At 57.5% G+C, this 18,635-nt stretch overlaps 1 protein-coding gene across 1 annotated transcript; it reads right to left on the bottom strand.

Moving 5' to 3' along the window:
- Positions 1 to 460: 460 nt before the first annotated feature.
- On the bottom strand, positions 461 to 5,557 carry CBX4 (chromobox 4). The gene is made up of 5 exons (XM_069872216.1): positions 5,459 to 5,557; positions 5,289 to 5,332; positions 4,332 to 4,397; positions 3,219 to 3,285; positions 461 to 2,679 (listed from the first exon to the last, which is right to left on the bottom strand). The coding sequence occupies exons 1-5, from the start codon at positions 5,525 to 5,527 to the stop codon at positions 1,360 to 1,362; spliced, it is 1,566 nt and encodes a 521-aa protein (XP_069728317.1). The 5' UTR covers positions 5,528 to 5,557; the 3' UTR covers positions 461 to 1,359.
- Positions 5,558 to 18,635: the final 13,078 nt, after the last annotated feature.

Raw genomic sequence — 18,635 nt, forward strand, 5'->3', positions numbered from 1 at the left:
TGCTGCTCTCTAGAAAAGTTCTTGTCTAATCACGATGGTCCCCAGCACCAGAGGTGATGCTGCTGGGGTGGCTGCACCAGGCTGAGATCTAGCAACTCCCCATCCACTGCAGCCACCTTCCCAGCCTGTGCTCCCAGAAAGCCTTCCAGGTTTCCCCCTGCAGATCTCACACAGCCCATTTTGCTTTGGACAAGTCCAGCGCTGCCTCAGCACTGTGGGGAGAGGGAAACATCAAACCGCCGGCTCCTATGACACAGGAGAAAACAGGATGCTCTCACACACTGCGGGCAGCACACTCTCATCTGTAATTTGGGGTAAAAACTCAGAATTGTGCTCAATACGCTGCATCTCGGAGCCAATTTTAACCTGCAAGCACCTGCTCCGGGGCGCCCCAGCCTGTCTGCACAGGGACGCCTTCAGCGCCATCCGTATGCGGTAACAAACGCACTCCAAATCCCGATAAGTTTTTGTAAAGGTTTATAGTCCTTTGCCATGATTGCATGATACATTTCTTCCCCCGTGACCAGGAAGCGCTGCTGGCAGCTCGCGCTCCACCTCCCAGCAGCTGAGCTTTGCAATCCGATCTACACTAGCTGCGGAACATCAAATGCACTTTCAACATCTCCATTTAATATTTACATTCAAGCAATTAATAATTGGAAGCTTATAGTTTAGACATTTCTAATAGCAGCAATTTCTATATAGCTTGTTTAGCTTTAGATAACGATTTTTTTTTTTTTTTGCACATAGAAACACCACATGTGTACAGTATCAAAAAATATATACCAGGGATGGTCCTGCGGGTCATAAGAAGGGCAAGGGGACGAGACTAACAAAAGCTGAATGGTTAAAAAGGAGAACAGAAAATATTCGTTTGATATAGTTTATAAGGTGATCTAGGGACTCCATAAATCTAGGTTTTATATCTCATTATATAAATACCTACAAATAAATATATTAGCGTGGCCCAGGAGCGACCAGCTTTCAGCTCAAACAATACATTTCAAGAACACCACGTACAAATGGGAGCAAGAATCACTCGACAAGTTAGCACTGTTAAAATATATAATACTATAACTCTGAGTAACTGGCGGGTCCCGTTCTCCCCTGTCCCGGCACCCGCAGGTTCCCGGGGCAGCCCCTGGCTGCGGAGCGGGAGCAGCGGCGAGGACACCCTGCGTGGCAGGGGTAGCCACCGTGCCTGGTCCTGCCCCGGCGTCCCCTCGGCGGAGACCGTGGCACGGGCAGGGGGCACGTAGGCTCCAGGGAAGGGGCACCAGTACCTTAGGGGGAGGCGGTGGGGCTGGTGACCCCAAGGACGGGCAGGCAGCTCCCACGGGGAGCAGCCGCTATCCCACCTCACACCGTCACGTACTCCTTGAAGGTCACGGTCAGGCAGTTTGCGGTCACGTCTGTGATAATTATATTCCCAAAGAAAGGCTTGAATTCCTGCAGGGATTCGGCCTCCTCTTCCTCCTCCTCCTCCGCAGCCTCCTGGGGCTGCGGAGGCTCCTCGACGGGTTTCTCGGCTGGCACGGGTGGCACCTCCGGCTTCACCTCGGCCAGGGCCAGCTCGTCCTCCGCCCGCGGTTTCACGCAGCGCAAGTCTATGGGCTCGTCCAGGTCCGAATCCAGCAGGATGACCTCTGGCTGGCTTGGGGTGGGCGGCTCCGGCCGCTCGGGGGGCGGGGGGCTGAGGCAGGTGGGGGCACTGATGCTCCGCGAGGTCAAGCGCTTCTTGCTGGGCTCCCGCTCCACGTGCGGCTCCGAAAGGCAGCGCTTCCGCGAGCTGGGGTTGGAGAGGTTCAGTCCCATGGAGGAAGGGTTGTGCTCGCAGACGGGACTCAGGGACCAGGGCACGAGGTCTGGCTTGGTGGTGAGCTGCAGGGGCTGCTCGGCCGGAGGGAGGGGCAGCTCCTTGGCCAGGGGAGTCTTTCGGGAACTTTCCTCAAGCTCCGTCGGGGGCTGCCGGCCCTCGCCCTCTGCTTTGCTTAGGGAGTTGCTGCCCACCCCCGGCTTCCTCCAAGCCTCCAGCTTCTCCTCCTTTTTAGGAGTCCTCTCCTCTGCAGCCCGCTTCCGGGGAGGCTCCCCGGACTTGATCTTCACCGCCTGCATCCCGTTCTCCATGTACTTGCTCATGACGATCACAATGCGCCCGTTCTTGTTTTTGTTCTTGACGATCTTCATCTTGCCCCCGAGTCCATTGCTGGTCACCCTGTCCCTGGGGGGAGGCCCGGTACCGCTGGACAGGTTCTTCTCAGCCCCGTTCTTGCTCTCTGCAGCAAGGTTCTTCACCGGGCTCAGCAGGTTTTTAGCTGGGCCATGAGCCCACTTGTCCGGGTGGGTGACCAGGGCGCATTTGTTACTGTCCAAGCAAGCCTGGCTCTGTGGCTCCTTGCTGCTGGGCTGGTAATGGGGCTCGTACATCTTGGGGTCGGGCTGGTAGTGGTGGTGCTTCTTGCTGTTCAGCTGGTAGTAATATTTCCCTTTGCTGTGGGATTGATGCTTCATGCCGCTCTCCTTGCCGTTGGGCTGGTACTGGTGGTGCTTCTTGCTGTTGAGTTCATACTGGTGCTGCTGGCTCTTGCCGGAGGAGCCGAGATCCAGCTTCGGCCTGTTGTCCACGGCAGGATCCTGCAGCCCCGTGAGGATGTTCGAGCGGCGGGCGAAGGAGGGAAGCTGCAAGACAAAGCCAAGGGTTGCGGTCAGCTGGGGCTGGAGAAGGAGGCGTGGGTGCTCTGGCAGGTACCAAAGGCTCCTGCGAAACCCTCGCCCTTCCAGAGGCTCTTGTTCCGGGACGCTGCATCCCGGGGCGCCGTGTTCTCGAGCAGGCGGCCCCAACCCACTCCAACTTACAGCCTGGGCATTGCTCCAGATTAATGAAGCAATGAAAAGAAGAAAAGCACCCTTCAATCAGCTGTCTGGGAACGGGGGCCAAGCAGGACTGCTGCTGCCGAGCTTGCGAGCAGCCTGCTAATGCCACCCGGCCACGGGTGCAGCGGGTCTGCCCTGCAGCCTGCAGAGAAAGGGGGGCTGGGAGCGCCCCATGAGCTCAGTGCTGGGGCCTGGGGGTCCCCGGGGCATTGTGAGGCGCCCCGGGGTTGCAGGCGCAGCCCCTCAGCATGATGAAACTCGCTGAAAGCAGCTCCCTGGGGACGAAGCCGTGCTGCGCGCAGGCTGCCCGGGAGATGCGGGGCTGGGCTCTACCACGCATTTACCTGCACGACCAGCGGCTTTGGCTTGGGCCCTCGCTTGCGGTATCCCATCAGCTGCTCCTGCCGCTCCCTGGAGGAACACAGAGTCACGGTGAGGCCTGAGAAGCAGCATGTGGACCCCCATGTGCACCCCTTCCTGCGCCCCATGCACGGCAGCTCCTGTGATGCCAACAACCACGTGGGGGGTGCAAATAAGCGAGGCCCAAGCGGCTGCACGCAGAGCCCTGGCGTGCACCCCTTCCCACACTCCATGCACTCCCGCACGCCTGCTCCCCACAGCCCCCAGCACCCCCCTCTACCCCCAGCACTGTCGTCCAAACCCCAAATTCGCGGTGCCGATGAATGTACATGGGGGCAATGAGCTGGTGGGAAGGGAGCTGGGGTTTGCAGGTGCAGAGCTGCAGGCTCGGGGTCCCGCAGGAGGTGACAGCATGGGAGCACGGCCAGCCCGCTGAGGCAGGAGGTGTGCCTGATGAGGCAAGTTGCCCGCTCCCTCCTCCTCCCCCTGCTGCAGCGAGGGGGCTGAAGTTTACAAAATGGTACAGGAAATAAATGCACGGAAAGCAGAAAAAAAAAATAAAAAGGCAGTAAAAAAAAAAGAAGTTAAAAAAAAGGCAGTAAAAGAAAATAGTTTAAAAAAAGCAGTTAAAAAAAAAAGGAGGACACTTAAAAAAATAAAAAGGAGGGAAAAAAAAGGAGGAAAAAAAAAGGAGGAAAAAAAAAGAAGGAGGAAAAAAAAAAGCCGAAAAAAAAAAAAGAAAAAAAGCCAGTCCAAGCGCAGCAGCAGCAGCGCCGCCTCCTCCACTCGCAGGCATCGAATCCCCGGGCAGGCAGGAGCGCAAGGCGCGGCGTGGGGGGAGCGCGGCGCGGGGGGGACCTTGAACCGGAGGCGTCGCCCGCTGGCCCCGCACCGCCCGCCCCGTCGGGGCCGCGCCCCCCAGCGCGGGGCCCGCGCCCCGTCCCGCGCCCGCCCCCCGCCTCCGTGACGCATCTGCAATTACCGAACCGGGGGCGGGGGTCCCCGCCGCTGCCTTCCTCGCCCCCCCCCCCCCCACCTCCCTCCCTCCCTCCCTCCCCATCATCATCATCATCACCATCATCATCCCAGCCCCTCACCTGTTCTGGAAGGCGATGAGCAGCCGGGGGTCCAGGATGTTCTCCTCCGGCTCCCACGTGTTGTATCTTGCGAGAAGGGAGCAGGAGAGCGGCCGTCAGCCGCGGGGAAGGGGACGGGGGTCCCGGGGCAGGGGGGCCCCGCAGCACCGGAGCCTCCGGGGAGAAGGGGGGGGGGGGTGGGGGGCGCTCGGGTCCCCGCGGATGGGGATGGGTAAAGGGAGAGGGGAGCGGGGGGGTGGGGGGGTGGGCCGGGGAAGGAACTGTTTATTTAGCGCAGTTATTATTCCGGAGGAATTCTAGGCATGTCATGATGAAATTTTCCAAATCCCCTTTCCCGGACCCAGGAAAACGGCCGCGGCGGCGCGGAGGAAGGACGCGGCTGCCGAGTGCGGAAGAGGGGACCCCCCCCGCTCCCCTTCACCCCCCCCAGCAACCCCCCCACCCCCCCTCTTCCAGCACTGTCATGCGAACCCCAAATTCTCCGCATCCCGCAGCGGCCGGTGCCTCCGCCTCTCGGGGCGGTGCGGGGTTATTTTTGCGGTGATTCCCTCCTTTTCCCCTTTTCCCCCCCCCACAACCCCCCCACCGCTCCCCCTCTTCCCGCGTCGTCCCCCCCCCCCCTCCCTCCTCCTTCCATCCCTCCCTCCCTCCCTCCCTCCCCGCTCGGTTCTGCAATATGGAGCCCGGCTCCCGAGGAGGGAAAGGGGGAAGGAGCCATTTTCTGGTGCACATCAGCCTCCGCCTGCCCGCCTCCCGCCGCCACCGGAGCCCCGAGCCTGCTCCTCGCATCCCCCCCTCCCGCTTGAACCGGAGCCCCTTTTCCCAGCGAGGGGGAGCCCCGACACCGACACCCCCCCCCCCCCTCCTCCTCCAACCTCCCTTCTTCTTCCCTCCCCCCCCCTCCAACCCCCCCTTTGCCCCATCCCGGTCCCCGTTCCCGCTCGGTTCGTTACTCACTTGGGGGACCACCCCCTCCATTTCACCAGGTATTCGACTCTGCCCTGCGGAGCACACGGGATGCAAAAAAAAAAAAAAAAAAAAAATTAAAAAAAAAAAAATAAAGACACGGTGTCAGCTCGAACCCGCCGCCCCCGTTGCCCCCCCCGGTTCTCCCCCGCCCTCCTCACCTTTCGGATCCGCTTCTTCTCGATGCTCTCCACCGCGAAGACGTGCTCTCCCACCGCCGGGAGCTCCATGCTGCAGCCGGTACCGGGAATTGGGGATGGAAGGAGGTGGGGTGGGGGGGTGGTGGGATCCGCGGCTGCTTTTGCAACCGAGCTTGAAGCTCCGGCTCCGGCAGCTCCCGCTCGCCCGCCCCGACAGACACTGAGCCCCGGCGGCACCGCAAACCCGTGCAAATCCCGGAGCGAGACGTCAGGGAGGCGGCGCCTCCCGAGCCCCGGCTGCCCGTCAGCGGCGGGGCCGGGGGATTGGCGCAGCCGGTCGGGGGCCGGGCACCGGGAGAGGTGGGGGGGGGGGTGGTTATGGAGTAAAAGGGGGGGGCTACGAGCAGCCCGTTCCCCGCCCCACGCGTGACTCAGCACGGTCCCCACGCCCGGCAGGGCAGGTGCGCGATCCCCGACGGCGGGGACCCGACGGAGGATGCTCCGCTCCGTGCCCCCCATCCTCCTCCCGTGGGACCCGGCGGCTCCTGGCACGGCACGGACGAGCCCGAGCCCTGTTCCCAGCGGTGGAGCCCCAACCCCCGCCGTTACCGGAGGAGCGGGAGCGGGGCAGGTGGCAGCGAGGCGCCCTCGCCCGGTGCCAGGAGCTGCGACCGGCGGCCACCGAGAGCCCGGAGCCTCCCGCTTCTCGTTGGAGGGGAGCGGGTTGAGACCCAAGCGTGTTCGCCACGACCCGCGGGTGCCAGCGGGGACCCCCGAACCCCTCCCGGTTCTGCTCCGGGGGAGGGTGGCGGTGCCTGAACGAACCTCCCCACGGGCAGGTAGAGCGGGACCGGCCGGGCATCTTCCCGGTGTCACCAGGGCACCTTCCCGGTACCGATCCCGGCCGTGGGGACCGGCATCTCTGCGTCTTCCCCCCCCCGCATCCCGGTCACGGCCCAACGGGGGTCGCGGACACGCGTGGGGCTGATCCCGGGAAGGCGCGGGGTGGGGGTCTCGGCCCCCCGGGGAAGGTGATCTTGGTCTTCTCGTGGGCTGTGCCGTATCTCGGGGGTCTCGGCTCCCGGGGTCGCCTGATCCCGGTCCCCGCGGGGGTCGTGCCGTGCCCCGGGGGTCTCCGCTCCCGGGAACTGCCGGGCTCTGTCCCCCCGAGCCGCCGCCGTGGAACGAGGGACGCGCGGGGCAGCCCCGTCCCGCTGCGGGACCGGAGCCACCGCGCCCGGGGCAGGGGGGGGACGCGGGGGTCCCGGTGCCACCGCTCCCGCTCCGCAGCCCCCGCCACCCGACGGGGTGGCCGCTCCACGCGGGGCTCCCCGTAACTTTCTCCGGGATCCGATAGCGGCACCGGGGCGGCTTTTCTACCGGGGGTCGCACAGCAGCGCCCGCCCCCCCGAGGATGCTCCTCGTCCCCCCGTCCTCGAGCATCCTCAGCCGTCGGGGTCCCTTCCCGGTCCCGGGGGCACCGAGGAGGCTTCGTTGAATGTCACCGCGCCGGGGACCATAACAAAGCCGCAGCCGCAGCGCCGAGCCAATAAAAAGCAAACTGATATTACAATTTTGATTTCCCTGGAGGGCCGAAGGGGCTTAATGTAAGAATTATTATCCATTGTGAACGGCAGCCGAAAGAAAGCACAGACAGGAAGATTTAAATATAATTTATTTTTTTTTTAACTTAGCGCTTTTCCTAAGAAACATCCATCCCTTGCGATTTGCGCCAGCGGAGTTTGTTAACCCTCCCCTTTGACATTTCAAGCTTCTCCTGTTGCCAGAGGAGACCAAACCGAGCGCAAACCACTCATGCTGGCGATAAAACCAAATGCCCAGGGAGGAGTGCGATTTGGTGCAATTTCCCCTCGATTTGGGGAAGCTGCAGAGCGCATCCAGCTCCCGGAGCAGCGGCGGCTCCGGGCCCAGCCCAGCAAGCTCGACTTTTCCCAGAACACAGCGGGGAAGAGGCGATAAGGAGGGCAGGGACTGCCTGGTGCTTTTATATGTACGTAAATGTATATATATTTAAACGTGGGACCAGACATCCTTGGCATTGCTGGAGAACCTGCCCTGGGAGGAGTAAGAGAGGCCACTGATGAAATAGAATCTTAAAAAAAAAAAAAAAAAAAAAAAAAACAACACCGAAACCCACTATTAAAAGCATTTTAATCATTGCCTGTCTCGTAGCTCCTGCAGCTCAGCACCAGCTCCTGTCCTGAAGGTTTCTCCAGGATGTTCATCCTCTTTCTGTTATTGGGCTGATTGCACATGATTCACAGTAATGATTGTAATGGGGGTGATTTTCTGTCTCTTTCCTTGCTCAGAGAGCAGCAGTTCGTGAACTGATACATCTTTCCCTTTGTCAATTTGAAAGAGGACACCTTTTTCGAACCACATAAAATACCCCAAATAAGGAAAGCAGGAATCGTTTCCAACTGCTGCCTCTTCTTGACTGGTTGGGGCATATTGCAGGGGAGAGAAAAGAAAAAGGGTTTTAAACTGAAAGAAACAAGACCCAACCACTACCTCTTAAAGCAGAGAGAGCAGTTGTTTAATATCGCCCATTTTGTTTATGATTTGCCTGTTTATAAGGCAGGAATAAGGTGCAGACATAGATTTTGTGAGGATTTGCCCCCTTGCTGCACACCTGTGCAAAAATTCAGATTTCTCTTTATCTGCTGAGCATCATCATCAGTCAGTACCCAGCTCCTTTCAGCAGGAGGACTCAGTCACCGGTGGGGGTATAAGGAGCAGGTAGAGCAAGCACAGGGGCTTTGGCCACCCCCTGTGCCCATGCAGTTCAGCGAGGGCCTGATCCTGAGCAGGAGCTACCAGGGTGCAGCTGTAAGACAAAACCTCTAACAGGCAGAGGCAGATGGGCTTCCTGCAGGTGCTAGAAAACACACCAAGGCAATTTCCCCTCAAGTACTTGCTGGCCATCTTCCCTTCTACTGCCTGGAGCTGATGTCTGTCTAGGCTTATTCTTTTCATCATTATTTACAAAGTTCTTACCCCAGCTTTGTGGCAGTGCTGGGTTCTGCCTCTCCAAAACACAAGATGCTTCACTTCCCCTTCTCCTCTTACACCAGTAGTTCCTGCAGACCTGCTCTGTGTTTGCTATCAAGCAGCACTGATTACGCACGCCATCATTTCTGATGTTGCTCATTAGCCTGTATCATTATTAGCAATTCAAACCAGCGATTCTTTTTTGAGCCGTAATCCTCCTGTTCCACCATGAAGACTCCAAGGCTGCAGTTTGAGCCCTCAGCTTTTCCTCCCCTCTGCCTGGAGCCCAAACAGGCCAGGAGAACACCCCAAATAATAACAGAAAGTTCATTCATTAATAGTTGCAGCATTTCCTTCAAGGCCGCTCTCGCAGGTGGCCAGGCAGGGACTTTGTGACTCTCTCGCACGACGGTGTCCTTGGAGGGAGGGGGAGGGCACTGGCCCCATTCATTCCTACCTGGCTGCCCCCAGCCTTGGCCAGCTGGGCTTGAGGATTTGCCCTTCTGCTTTTGTCAGCTCTGGCTTACATTTGAAGTTGTGGCCACTCTGAAAACGATTGTCGTATAACCCTTGCTGAGGTCAACACCATGCTAGAGAAAGGCAAGGAAAAGGGTGAGTACATAGGCTTGGAAAAAGAAAAAAAACCACCTACAAGAAACAAAACCCACCCACCCAATCAATAGGATGCCATGAGGTAAGATGCACACAATGAAACCCTCTTCCAGGTTGCCAAGGCAAATCTGTCAATAGAGTATTGAACAAGCAAATCTGACTTGCAATTATTGTCTCCTCCTAAACACAAGCTGCCCCTTTGCCTCGCGGTTCAAACCCAACGCCGGCACCGAGGAGCTTGGTGATTGCTGGCTGGGGCTGTTTCAAAATGACGAGGGAAGAGTCAACTCTGCTGGAAGCTGGGCTGGAATTCACTCCAGTGAAAACCCCTGGAGCATCCCCAGCACCTTTGCTTCAGCAGCTGAAGTGACACATGCCCTGCCCCCAGTGTAACAGCCTTTCTAAAGCAGCAGCAAACCCCTTTGCAACAAACTGTTTGCTCTTCAAAGCTTCCAGCAACACATACAGGACCACGGAGTGCACACACAAGTATTTTCTGACACTGCTGTAGGAAGAGCAGCTTCCTACATGCCCAGCATGTCGTAGAGCTGAGGAAAGCACCATAAAGAGTCTGAGCACTCCAGGCTGGGCTGTCAGCGCGGAGCAAGCACAGCAGCAGGACTTGGAGCTGTCACCAGCCACCCAGATGCAGCAGCGGTGGGAAAATCCAGAGGCAAACCCACCCTGAACTGGGTCATCACGTGGAAATTGAAATGGCTTCACAAGTGCATCGCTGCCAGTGCACGCGGAGCCTTAGGTGAATTCTCTTTTCTGGTGCTGCTTCCAGCGCACACCGGGAGAGGCTGCATGCGAAACCCCCACAAGCAAGACTCATCAGGAGCACACAGAGCACTTCCACAGTGGTTTAACAAAGCACAACGGAGCCTGTGGCCAATGGAGGAGCCAAGATACTGAGTACATGTGGCACAGCTACCTAGGGCAGTTGTTCAGGGCACAACCGGGGTCCTGACTCCCACATCCCCTCGTGCCCAGAGCTCCCTTACAGTAGGGGCAGCCCTGGATGGAGGAGGAAACAACCCTGCTCTGCAGAGCCCCAGTCACCAAACAGCAGGGTCCCAGGAGACTCCATCCCTTGGGGACTCAGATGGGAATAACCACCCTTCCCCAGGGCCCTTTTCCACTGCGCCTTCATCCCCAGCCTCGAGCACGGGTGCCCACAAGGGAGCATGGAGACCATCTGTCTTTAATCTTCTTAGAGTCAGGCAAGTCAAGAGAAATTCAGAGGAAAGAGGTACTGAAGTCCCTCCGTCCCTGGCTGTGACCCTCCCTCCTTCCACAGCACAGGGCTCAGCATCCTCCTGGTGGGAGCAGGTCCTGCTTGCCCATATCCTAGAGCAAAGCAAACTGCCTGGGGCACCAGACAGCAAAAATCAGGGAAGAATTCTCACCTGGGAGGGCATCCCCTTGCCCTCTGAAAGCAGAGTGGGATCTGTAAGACTGAGGCAGAGGGAGATGGGAATCTCTTTCCCAGGGAGCCTGGTGTGCATCATCTGCCTCGTCCTGCCCTGCACCTTCTCTGCTGTCCCCCTGGGCTGGAGAAGGCTGTACTTGGAGCTCTCTTCGTCCTCTTATCACTTAAGCCGATGCTGTTCCTTGGCAGCTGAGGGTAATTATGAGATTTTCCTCCATCAGAAATGGGTCTGTGCATGTGTCCCCAGTGAGACTGCAATCTGCTCATGGTGGCAGCGAGGAATTGCTCAGCTGCCCAGTAAGTTGTGAAAGGGTTGAGATGTTTTGTGCAAGCTTTTCCAGTCTTCTGCATCTACTGAAATCACAAAAAAATCCATCAAAAAAAACCCCCCAAAACCAATGCCAACATGCTGCAAGCCCCAGACAGCTCAACTTTCGAGCTGCTCCACAAAATAAAACAAGAAGCTTCTGGAGTCAGACTTAATTTTGGATACAACCCCCCATTAAACAAAGGTCTCTCTGCAGCAAAAACCACTCAGGCAGCTCTGGGGTCCCACACATGGGCCAGGAGCTGGAGGGGCTCTTTCTGGCCCTGGCCCAGGCACAACAGCTCGGCAGCGGCTCTGGGATTTCTTCTCCTCTTTCCATTCACCAGGTAGATGGGAGCTATGCTGCCACCTGCCCTGAACCCGCTGTGGAGAGCAGGAGAGAGTTGGAGGCTCCAGGACATCTTGCTGAGGAGAACAGGTTGGGATGGTGATTAGGGTTGTGGTGTGGAAATGCCACCAGTGGAGGCACTGGGAAGAAGTTATCCTCTGTGGCTTCCTCGGACTTCTAGAGGGCTTTTCCCCCGTGTGACACACTCAAGAGGAAAGCAAGAAATTCCCTTTTTTTTTTGGAGCCAGGCTGAGAAGCTGCAGCTCATTTCACACCAAAGGACAAGGATGAAAACCTCCAGGCAGACACTTCCACCATCAGAGCAAAGGGAAGCCTGGCCTCTGATTGCTCTTTTTAATGAGCAAAACCACTAAACTACTCCTAATAAAGTGAGTCAAAGCAGATACCTCCGGTGTCCTTATCCCTTTCTAGGATGACAATGAAAGATTTTTATCTAGGAGAAACAAGGTCTTGACCATATAAAGGAGTTACCGGACACAGAGGTTTGTCCCCCACAGTCTAATGGCAGGATGAGGGTGGGCAATGCCAGACAGTTAACCTGAGCTTCCAGGGAAGAGTTTCAGATGGAGCTTCTCAGGTTGCTCCAGCTCTGCACGGGCAGCCAGGTAGCTGGAATGGCTACAGCTTTGAAGCACAAAAGCATTATCTCAACGTTTCAGTAATCAAACTCGAAGAAGACTGGAGCAGCTCTACCTGAAGTTTCTTTTAAAGGCATCGCTTTTCAGAGAACATTAAACACAGAGAAAAACCAGTCCTAAAAACCTCCTCAGGAGATAAACCACCACCTGAACCTCAGCAATAATATAATAATAACTCCAGCACTGCTGGTTTTGCCATATGCAGCAAAACCTGATTCTTCTACCTCCCATGGCTACAAAGCCAGCTTGGTCTACCCACATCCACGGGGATACCGGTGTCAGTCTCTGCTCAGCCCAGGAGCTGCTCCTGCCTCCAGGCTGCTCCTCATTTCCCAGATATGGAGGGTCCTTTGCCTCTTCGTCCCCACCGAGCCTCTGGGTGCTCAGCACTGCCTCTCCCTCTTAGGCAGGAGCTGGCATAAGCCCTGGAAGAAAGGGCTTCAGACAGAATTTCTGGGACAAAGCACGCGGAGGTACAGCCCAGCTACTGCATCCCAGCTTTCAGTTCCAACCCACACAACCGGGAGGGATGAGTCTCTAGAAGGCCTTGCTTGTTTATGCCAAGCTATTAAGTGCAGAGACGGATTGATTGATTGATTGATTGATTGATTGATTGACTGATTTGCTAAGATTACAGCTGAGGAGAGCGTGCCTTCACCCAGGTGCTGCCATGAGCTGCCTGGAAAGGGCAGGGTGACTGGAAGTGGGGAAAGTTGCAGCCTTTTCATGGTAGGACCTGGGCAGTGGGGACCACTGGGGCTCCCAGCAACAGAGATTTTATCTGGGTGCTCTGCATCACGCAGGGACTCTGCTCCCACGGCTGTCTGGGAGCATTCATGCAGCATCCAGCACCACTGAGCTCTGGCTCCCACCCACTGCCAGGACCAGCTCCTCTGGCAGAGCCACAAGACGCCGCACAGTGCTGATCCAGGCTGATGCCCTGGCCTCCCCTCCCTGGGCAGCGTGGTGACGCGATCGGTAGCTGCCCACAGCCAGGAGTGATGATTACTGGTTTGGGCTGGGACAGCTCGGAGAGCTGCAGGAAGAGGAGCAGGCGAGGGCCTTGTCAGCACACGTTTTGCCTCGCAGTCTGGGAATGGCACACGGCGGATGCTGGCACGGGAGTGAAGCGCTGGTGGTCACGGCAAATTGCCCAGTTCTTCCTGAGCGCTGCAGAGCTGAGCCCTGGGCTGAGCTGCTGCAAGGATTGTGGAGGTGGTGACTGCCACCACGCAGCCAGTGATCATAGAATCATAGAAGCACCAGGTTGGAAAAGACCCACCGGATCATCAAGTCCAACCATTCTTATCAAATACTAAACCATGTCCCTCAGCACCTCATCCACCCATCCCTTAAACACCTCCAGGGAAGGTGACTCAACCCCCTCCCTGGGCAGCCTGTTCCAGTGCCCAAAGACCCTTTCCATGAAAATTTTTTCCTAATGTCCAGCCTGAGCCTCCGCCGGCGGAGCTTGAGGCCATTCCCTCTCGTCCTGTCCCCTGTCACTTGGGAGAAGAGCCCAGCTCCCTCCTCTCCACAACCTCCTCTCAGGAGAGAGCAATGAGATCTCCCCTCAGCCTCCTCTTCTCCAGGCTAAACACCCCCAGCTCTCTCAGCCGCTCCTCATAAGGCCTGTTCTCCAGCCCCCTCACCAGCTTCGTAGCTCTTCTCTGGACTCACTCCAGAGCCTCAACATCCTTCTTGTGGTGAGGGGCCCAGAACTGAACACAGGATTCGAGGAGCGGTCTCACCAGTGCCGAGTACAGAGGGAGAAGAACCTCCCTGGACCTGCTGGCCACGCCGTTTCTGATCCAAGCCAAGATGCCCTTGGCCTTCTTGGCCACCTGGGCCACTGCTGGCTCATGGTCAGTTGCTGTCAACCAACACCTCCACAGCTCTGAGGGCTCTGAAACACCCCAGGGACCCTTCAGTGTCCCCAGGACTGTGGGGTCCTGGCTGCTGGCACCATGAGCCGGCACACGGTGTTTTGGCTGTGCGGTGGGTGAGTCCAGGGCTGCACTCTTGGGTTTTTCCTTCTGTGAACAGCTACAAAATCCTTGCTCCAGGTGCGTGGTTGCCTTGGGAGTGAGCTGGGAGCTGCTGGGATGGATCTGGCAGCAGGGAGACTGCGCAGCCACAATCCAGCTGCGTGCCACTGCACGAGAGCGCAGGGCTACAGCCTCTGCACTTCTCCTCTCTGACAGATCCATCGCTGGCGTCCGGCAGCCCCAAAATGCAGCGTTTGACAGAAGCATCTTGGTTTTGAAAGGGCACAGCTAGTTCATGCCCGAGCAGCCAGGCCGGCACGCCTCGCCTGCGTGCAAGGCAAGAGGGAGGAAGCGTGCGCGGCTCTGTGGTCAGGCAGTTTCCATCCTCCCTGCACCTGAGCCGAGGCAGCGGCGCAGCTCCCCAGCAGCTCTTCCCTTCGCTGCCTGCCTCGAGGTGCCGGCCGCCTTCCTTCCGCTCGGCGAGCATCGCCCCGGCAGGTTTAGCCGGAGCCCATGGCTGATTGCAAGATGATTTCACCAACCCAGCGACTGCCCTGGCACTTTATCCTCTCAGCGGATTACGCCAAGTCTTTATGTTTTCAAAGGTTTCGGAAAGATTTACTGGCCGTGCTGTCCTCCCTCCGTGCATTACGCTGTCACCAGAGAGCTCCCTGCTATAAAGCTGCTTAGTCCAACCCAAGTCGAACTGCATTAAATCCATTAGGACGTGTGCACGTTTGCCTGGGGGTGGGAACCCTTCTGTATTTGGCAGAAACCCCGAGGGTTGGTGGCCTCACTCCAAGGCAGCCACTGGCCGTGTGTCCACATGGCTTTTGGTCCACCCTGTGTCCCTGCTGACCTGCAAGGTTTGGGCAGCAATTCAGCCCCAACACCCAGCGTGGGTCACTGCGTCACTGCAGAAACCCCAGCCTTGTGCCTGGATGCAATTTGCACAGCGTATATAAATGCCTTAAACCAGAAGGCTGATAATCTGCAAGCGCGTTAAACAGGGTAAAGCAAACACTGGGCTTCCGCACCAGCTCGTGCTAAGTTTAGCCATGTAGGAGCTGGGTGAGCACTGCTGGGGAGACAAAGACTGGTCGCTGGCTGGTTAGACTGGCTCCTCCAGCCTCTGCCTTCCTCAGACTACCTGTGTTTGGTTATACAGAGCCAAGTATTTGCTAAGAGACTCAAACTGAACTCCTGCGATCCTGCACTACTGCCCGGCAGAGCAGTCCTGTTGCATAGCGACATTGTCCTGGGCTCTGTGGGTGCCGGTGCCTGACCCTTGGATGCTTTTCCATGCTGAATGTTCAGGTGAAGACACTTCAGGAAAGACTCTGGTGTTCACACATGGGAGAGTGGCAAAGCAGCATGAGGAGAGCAGGGTCCTCCCTTCCAGAGTCCTGCAGCCTGAGAATCCCTCGCATGAAGAGACTTCTGGGCAAGGGAAATATCTCCACTGAGTCATCATCTTCTGCTTATCATTCATTGGGATATTTTAATGGGAATGCTCTCTTCTCAGCAGAAGGATGGCAGCTCCATGGGAAGGTTTGGCACGTCCCAGGAGAGCAGTTAGTGAGCAAAGGGACAGAGCTGCTGTCCTGCAGAAGGATGGAGAGGTCCCTCCTTGCACCAGGCTGAGCAGGGCTGCAGCTGGGCTGGGGGCTGTTCCTTGGAAAGCTGCAGACCATCTCCCTTTTCACTTCCCCTTGTCTTGGGCAAGTGTGTGTGCCCTGGGCAGCTATTTTTAGGCTGCTGCTCACTGTCTGGTTTCCCCTGGGGATGCTGAGCAGGTTCTGGAAACTCCAGCTGTCTCTCAGGCAGTGCAAGAGATGCTTCGCTTCCTGGGCTCCTCAACACGTGCACCAGCTCTGCCACTCTCTGGTAGCTGCCCTGGCATGGGAGATCCCTCTGCATGCCCCTTGCCAGAGCTGGCAACGGTGGAGGGTGTTTAAATTCACCCCAGGAGCATTCCCCTGTTCTAGGGGTCTTCTGGGTTTTGTACCTTTTGGTTGCTGCAGTCTCTAGGAAGCACATGAGGGTCCACTGTCCCGCACTCACACTGGGTCTGGGGTGGGTCTGGGACAGGACCAGGCTAGGGACACCCTACAGGACAGCTGTCATTGCCATGCGTGCTCTCTTGCTTCTGTTTGAGGGCAGCTTGCATGCCAGGACAGCCCAGGCCAGCACCAAAATGTGCCTGGAGAGCCACAAGCCAAGGACCCAAGGGAACACCGCACTCCCTCCCATCCACCTCTGTGCACAGCCCAGCACTCAGTAGTGGTTTTTTTAGGTTGACCACAGATCTTCACAGAGGAACTTTGTGTAGTGGGGAGCTCCAGCAGCCCAGCGGAAAAGGCCAAGAGCTCAGGAAACATGCTCTCTGTTCTTAGTTCACAATGGGGAAAATGTCAAGTTCCAGCTGTTGTATCCAACTGGGATTCCCTGCACTGGATTAAGGAGCTTCCCTACCTTGCAGGAGCATCCTCCCAGGTTGGCAGCACAGGCTGCAGTCAGAGATTCATCACTGCCTTGCTTGATCACTAATGGGATATAGCCCCAACACCAAACTCTTAGGGGTTGCAACAATCTCAGACTTCCAGCCGCTGGGAAGAGTCAGGAAAAAATGAGAAAGGAGCCAAGCAAAGTGACTTTATCATAGAATCATAGAATAACCAGGTTGGAAGAGACCCACCGGATCATCGAGTCCAACCATTCCTATCAAAGATCATCGAGTCCAACCATTCCTATCAAGCACTAAATCATGGATGCAGGGACAAATGTGGGAACACAGAGGACAGTGGTGAGTGTTGGCCCCAGGAAGGGCTGTGGCTTCAGCTTGGACCTGGAGGCTTTGATGATGCTGATGATCCTGCCAGGCAGACGGGATCGCAGGGTGTGCGGACGACTGCGGCACTGATTCATGGAGCTCTGTCATTAAAAACACAGCCACTGTCCTAGTTCCTGAGGATTTACTGCCCACAGCCAGGAAATACAGCAAACGCAGCCTCCTCACATCGCTCACGCTGGAGGGGGCAGCCAGGAGCCCTGACACAACCTGAGGCTCATCCTCGACTGTGCCTTGCTCAGCCTTGCCCGGACGCCCCACTCCTGCTCCTTTTTCTGCCCTGACATCCACACGGAGCCCAGCTCATCCTGCAGCCGTGTGTGTAGGGTCTGAGTATGCACCTCAGATAATCTCTCCCCGTGGTACCTCATGGCTGCCGGGTGTGCTGGATCATAGAATCATAGAATCATAGAATCATAGAATCATAGAATCATAGAATCACAGAATCACCAGGTTGGAAAAGACCCACCGGATCATCGAGTCCAACCATTCCTATCAAACACTAAACCATGGATGCTGAAGGAACCATGTGGAATCCTCCCGAGCCTCCAGCACAGCCCTCGCTGACCAGTGAGTTCTCATGTGTGTCCCAGCCTGTGATGACCTACAGCGGAGCTTGGGTCCAGCTTGAGCCGGGCTGGCTCTCAAACAGAGGTGGCTCCATCCCTTGGGGTGAGTGACAGCAAGTCAAGAGGCAGGAGCCCTCTCTTGAGGATGACACTGTGGGAACAGTCGAGTAATTTGGTTTCTGACACACCCCATGTGCTCGGTGGGGCACACCCTTTCCTCCAGCGGGGAGCCAGGCTCACGCTGCTGCAGGGTCCCCTCAAGCCCTGCCTGGGTACCAGGCAGGAGGGCTCGCGGGCTGGCAGTGCCATCTGTCCCCATGTCTTTCTGCCCCTTATAGGCTTATTTCTCTGCAGTGTTGGGAGCAAAACCGGGACTGTGGCGCTGGCGCAGGCTGGGGCAACTGTGCTGTGCTCATCTGGGGCTCCATGGACCGTGCGGCTTTAGGGGGACGAGGAGGTGCAAAGCGATGCTGTGCACACCAGCAGGTTGGCACAGGGTGGAGCATGAGGCAGGGATGTGGGGTTGTCCGAGGCAAGGATGGTGCCTGTGGGACTTGGATGAGGACTGTGTGGAACAGGGATGTCGGCTGAGTGGGTCATCGATAAAATCTGCATTGGATGGGGATGAGGACTGCATGGGACAGGGATGGATGCTGTGTGGGACAGGGATGGATGCTCTGTGGGACAGGGATGGGGGCTGCAGGGTGCTTGATGAGCCCCCCAAGTGAGCAGGGTGCTGCTGACACAGGACACTGCTGCTCAGCTCCAGCTCCCAGAGTGGAGCCCCCCAAGTTGGGGGGGTCACCCGGTGCAGCCCTCAGCACCCGCACTGGCTCTCGAGGCTGGCCGGGGAGGCTCCCAGCTCTATCGTTCCCGCAGCCCATGTTTGGACTGCAGCTGCAGCAGGGCCATAAAAGGCATCACGGGGAGGGCGCTGGCACCAAGCCCACTGCACCAGGGCCACCGCGCTGGAGGAATCCCGAGGAGCTGCCATAGGGAATTGGGGCTGGGGGCCAAGACTGTCCCCAAAGCTGTGGGACTGCCCCGCAGCGGGGATGCTCTGTCCCCTCTCCTCCCCAGCCTGTTGGTGCCCTGCTCCCAGGAAAGCGCCAGGCAACCCCTGTCCCCATGGGCAGGACCCCTCCTCTTATGAGCGCTCAGAGTGCTGGGGAGCTTGTCCGGTTGGTCCGAGCCCCAGCCATGCAGCCGAGACAACTCTGGAGGTGTTGCAGACGCTGAGACACAGGAATCAGAGGGACCAGGAGAGACTGGCATGGGCTGAAAGCACAGCAACAAAATCCGAGCTGAAACCACACAGCTAATCCATCCCTGGGGTGCTTGGGCTTGAAGGTGTCATGTGTGGAGATGGTGGGGCAGGAGTGAGGCAGAGGGGAAGGAGCAGCAAGCTCCAGAGCTTGT

Source organism: Phaenicophaeus curvirostris, chromosome 19 (assembly GCF_032191515.1).
Source record: "Phaenicophaeus curvirostris isolate KB17595 chromosome 19, BPBGC_Pcur_1.0, whole genome shotgun sequence".
Taxonomy (NCBI): Eukaryota; Metazoa; Chordata; class Aves; order Cuculiformes; family Cuculidae; genus Phaenicophaeus; species Phaenicophaeus curvirostris.